General features: G+C 60.7%; 1 protein-coding gene across 1 annotated transcript; it reads right to left on the reverse strand.

Annotated features, from left to right (window-relative positions):
* Window positions 1–114: 114 nt before the first annotated feature.
* Window positions 115–2,284, reverse strand: LOC104983901 (protein DGCR6-like; the record flags this gene model as incomplete). The annotated part of the gene is made up of 3 exons (XM_010833429.1): window positions 115–548; window positions 952–1,092; window positions 1,955–2,284. Coding segments are annotated over 3 exons (555 nt in total), but the record flags the coding sequence as incomplete, so codon positions are not given.
* Window positions 2,285–3,713: the final 1,429 nt, after the last annotated feature.

The raw sequence follows: 3,713 nt of genomic DNA on the forward strand, positions 1-3,713 counted from the left end.
CCTGTGATGTGGGGGGTGGGGGCATCTTCTAACTTCTGTAGACCACAGAGCCCCCAGACGAGGGTTGTGTGGGCCCGGTCATGACTGGCTCCACAGACTGTCACACAAGCCATGTGCAGGCGACGCTGAGGCAGCTTTATTTCTCAGGGTCACACGCAGTTTGGGAGCCTGTCCCTCTCAGGGGCTGCACCTACCGAGGGAGGGGCCAAGAGGTAGGCCAGGGCAGGCAGCCAGACAGATGCGTCTGCTGTGCCCTTTGCCTGCCCGCTCTCAGCAGCCCGGGTTGGGGGCAAGGGCAGTGTGGTCCACTTGGCTTCTCACAGGGTGCCCCTCCTGCAGGCTGCTGGGAGGGTGGTGGCCACGCTTCAGGAAGACCAGTGCCAGGGGCTGTCTGCTGCCTGTGGTCGCTGTGGGACGGGGTGGTGCTCCCGGCTGGGACGGGCGGCGGTCAAGGGCGGGCAGGCTCACAGGGCCACCTTCCCTGCCTGTCGGCCCCTCTGCTGCAGCTTCCGGATGAGCTCCAGGAGGTTCATCTGCAGGGTCAGCTCCTGGGGTGCAGATGGGCCCAGGGGGTCCGCCTCAGCCCTGGCAGAGCCCAGGGAAGCAGCCTCCTTTCCCCAGGCACTTGAGGTGACCATCAGGGTCGAGGGGGCACTAGGTAGGGAGCCCGCGGGGGAAGTCTGGCCACTGCCTGCCAGAAAGGGCTGAAGCTGCAGCGTTTGCAGTTCCCCTGGCTTGGCACACGTGGAGGTACGCAGGGATGCAGGGAACTGCAGATGAGGGCCCTGTGGGGCACAGCAGGCCTGAGCAAGGTGGGCGATGCCCTGCAGGCCGCTGGCTTGTCCTCTGGCAGCAGAGGCCCCTCAGCGACCAGCTAGACCCCCAGAGGGGATGTGGCCTTTGGGGACCAGTAGCCCCTAGACTGTGCCAGGTGAGGCCCACGGCACTGACCTGTGGGTTGGTGGTCACGTAGAAGCCAGCCACCCCTGCCTTCTCCAGTGTGCTCTGCTGGTCCGCCACCTTCCGGTCCAGCTCCAGCACGATCTTCTGGTCCATCGCTCGCTGCTCCTCACGGATCCGGTGTTCCACCGCCTGCCACGGAGAGGGCGGCTCAGGGCTCAGCCTCCTGTCCGCCCACCAATGCTGCAGACACACTCCTGGCCTGCCACCTCTGGCCCCTCTCCCCTCCCCAGTTGCTCCAGCTTCAAGACTAAGGATGGTGTATGCACCGCACCTGCGACCCTCCCTTCCCCCAGAGCCCTGCTCCCAACACCCTTCTTCCCCACCTCCTGCCAGGTGTCCTCCCTTTGCTCTGCCGGGTGCCACCTGGCACGGACCACCATGAGTGGCCAGATGCTGGCCCCACCTCTGCCGGCTGTCCAGCTGACCGCCGTCTCTCAGCCTCTGCGTGTCTCCTCCCACTAGAGCTGCCACCGCCCCGCTCAGCACCTCCTTCCTGCATGCCCTGGCTTGGGGCTGCCTTGGGACCCTGTGCTGGTCTGGGCATGCACCCTCCCCTGGGGGTTCTTGGTTGTGGGTGGGCCTCTGGGTTGTTCCTGTCCACCTGGGAACAGGACTTGGTGGCTCCATCCTCCCACCACTGTCCTTGCGTCTCTGTGGCCATGGGGCACAGTGGCTCCCATTCATACCTGCCCTGCACAGGCCAAGGCTGAGGAACTGTGGTCTGGGGGAGCAGGTGGAGGGGGTGGGGGCACCACACATTCTTCACCCATGCCAAATGCACACCCCCCAGCGAAGAGCAATACATGGGCACGTCAGGCCTTTGTGGTACCCATGCTAAGCACACCCACCCAAAGAGCAACATGCGGGCGCGTCAGGCCCTCGCGGCCCACCCCAGCCTGTGGCCCAGGCTGGTTCCCGCGCCTCTCCGATCCCCTCCACGCAGCCCTGTCAGCAGAGCGCAGGTGGGCCCCCCTCATGCCCATACCCCTACCTCGAGCTCACGCTGCTGGGCCGCCTGGAGCACAGGCAGGTTGTGGGGCCGGCAGGCCTGCTGGGCTTCCTGGTGCTTCTGCCGCAGTGCCTGCCTGAGCACTGGGAGAGGACGAGACCAGAGAGGCACCGTCAGGTGGCAGAGGGTGAGGAGGGGTGAGGAGGCAAGGGCGTGCTCTGGCTGTCCCAGCACCACAGGCAGCAGGCCAGCCGTGGGGATGTGGAGGCCTGAACCGGGTAGTGGGTGGAGCTCTGGACACACAGCCCCCAGCCCACTCGGGCCTACCCTCAGCCAGGGTATGGCGGTCTGCAGCAGCAGGGCTCCAGGGTCCTAGAGGAGGGGGAGGCCAGGCATGTGGGGTGAGGGTGGAGCCAGGGCCACAGCTTGAGCACAGGGAATTGGAAGATGGGGGTGGGGGAGACTGCGGGCTGGAGGTTTCTAGCCTCACATGGCTACAGGCAAGGAGTCCGGCGTGACCTGCCTGTCATCCGTGGGATACCCACTGAGATGTCCCAGAGACCATGCAGGCCAGGGCCCAGGAAAGGGGCACAAGCAGGATGGCCTCTGCTCCAGGGCACGGCAGTCACTCCTCCTCTGCTCTCCTTGGTTGGCGGAGGGGCAGAGCCACCCTGCACACCCTGTCCATAGCTCCCAAGGGAGTAGGGTGGCACAGACCCGAGGGGGCCCAAGGACATGATGACCAAGTAGGATTTATCCCAGGAATGCTGTTTATCCCAGGAATTTAAAAAATACTGTTAATTCACTCTAGTCACCAAAAAGCCACTTGATCATTTCAAAAGATGCAGAAAAAAAGCTTTGACAAAACCCAACATCCATTCCTGACATAGATGCACTTATCCGGGGACAGACATCCATCAAACCCACCCCACAGGGAAGGGACCTCATGTCACCAGGAGGCACTTTTGCCACAAACGTTTAGTGGGCGCATCATCACACTGCCCAGGTCACAGGGAGCACAGAAGGTGAACAGGGAGGGATGACGTCAGCGTGAGGCAGTCCATCAGATCCAGAGTGGGGATGTTCTAAGGCAGAATGCCCCGGACATTTCAAAAAGTCAGCACCACAGTGAATGGTGGGAATTCTTTCAGAAGCAGAGGCCCAACTGCAATGCACAACCACACCCTGGATCCTTGTCAGTGCATAATCTGAGGATTATTGGATAATTGGTGTGTCTGAACGTCAGAACGCTCCCTGGAATGACTGATTTCTATCCATTGTGGTTACACAGCAGTGTTCTTGTTCTAAATCCCTGGTTCTAACATTGGACCAAGGCTGACCCCAAGGGTGTCCGGAGACATTCTTGGCTGTCGGCTCTGGGGGAAGGTGCCACTGTTGTCTAGTATAGAAGCCAGGGATGCTGTTTAATGTTTTACAAAGAACTATGAAGACCTGTCCAGCTACAGATTCCAGCAGCGCTGCTATTGAAAACCTTGGTCTAGAGGAATGCTGAGGGCTTCTGGGGAAGTAGTGCGGTGTTGCATACACTGATGGACAAAAAGAACTTTGTCAAAACTTTAATTACTGAGTGGAGCTGGAGAACGTATGGATATTCATTATAGTGTACTTTCAACTTCCCTGTTTATTTTTAAAATAAAGTTGGGTAAAAAAAAATGACAAAGGTGAGAAATCTGAGGGAGCCGGAAGAGCAGCCCGGCACACCCCGCTGGAAGGGGCTCCGGAGGCCCCTCCCACCCCTGTAGGGATGCCTGGGAGGGGCCAAGGCGCAGGAGGTTTTGCC

Source organism: Bison bison, unplaced genomic scaffold (assembly GCF_000754665.1).
Source record: "Bison bison bison isolate TAMUID 2011002044 unplaced genomic scaffold, Bison_UMD1.0 scf7180017845310, whole genome shotgun sequence".
Classification (NCBI taxonomy): domain Eukaryota; kingdom Metazoa; phylum Chordata; class Mammalia; order Artiodactyla; family Bovidae; genus Bison; species Bison bison.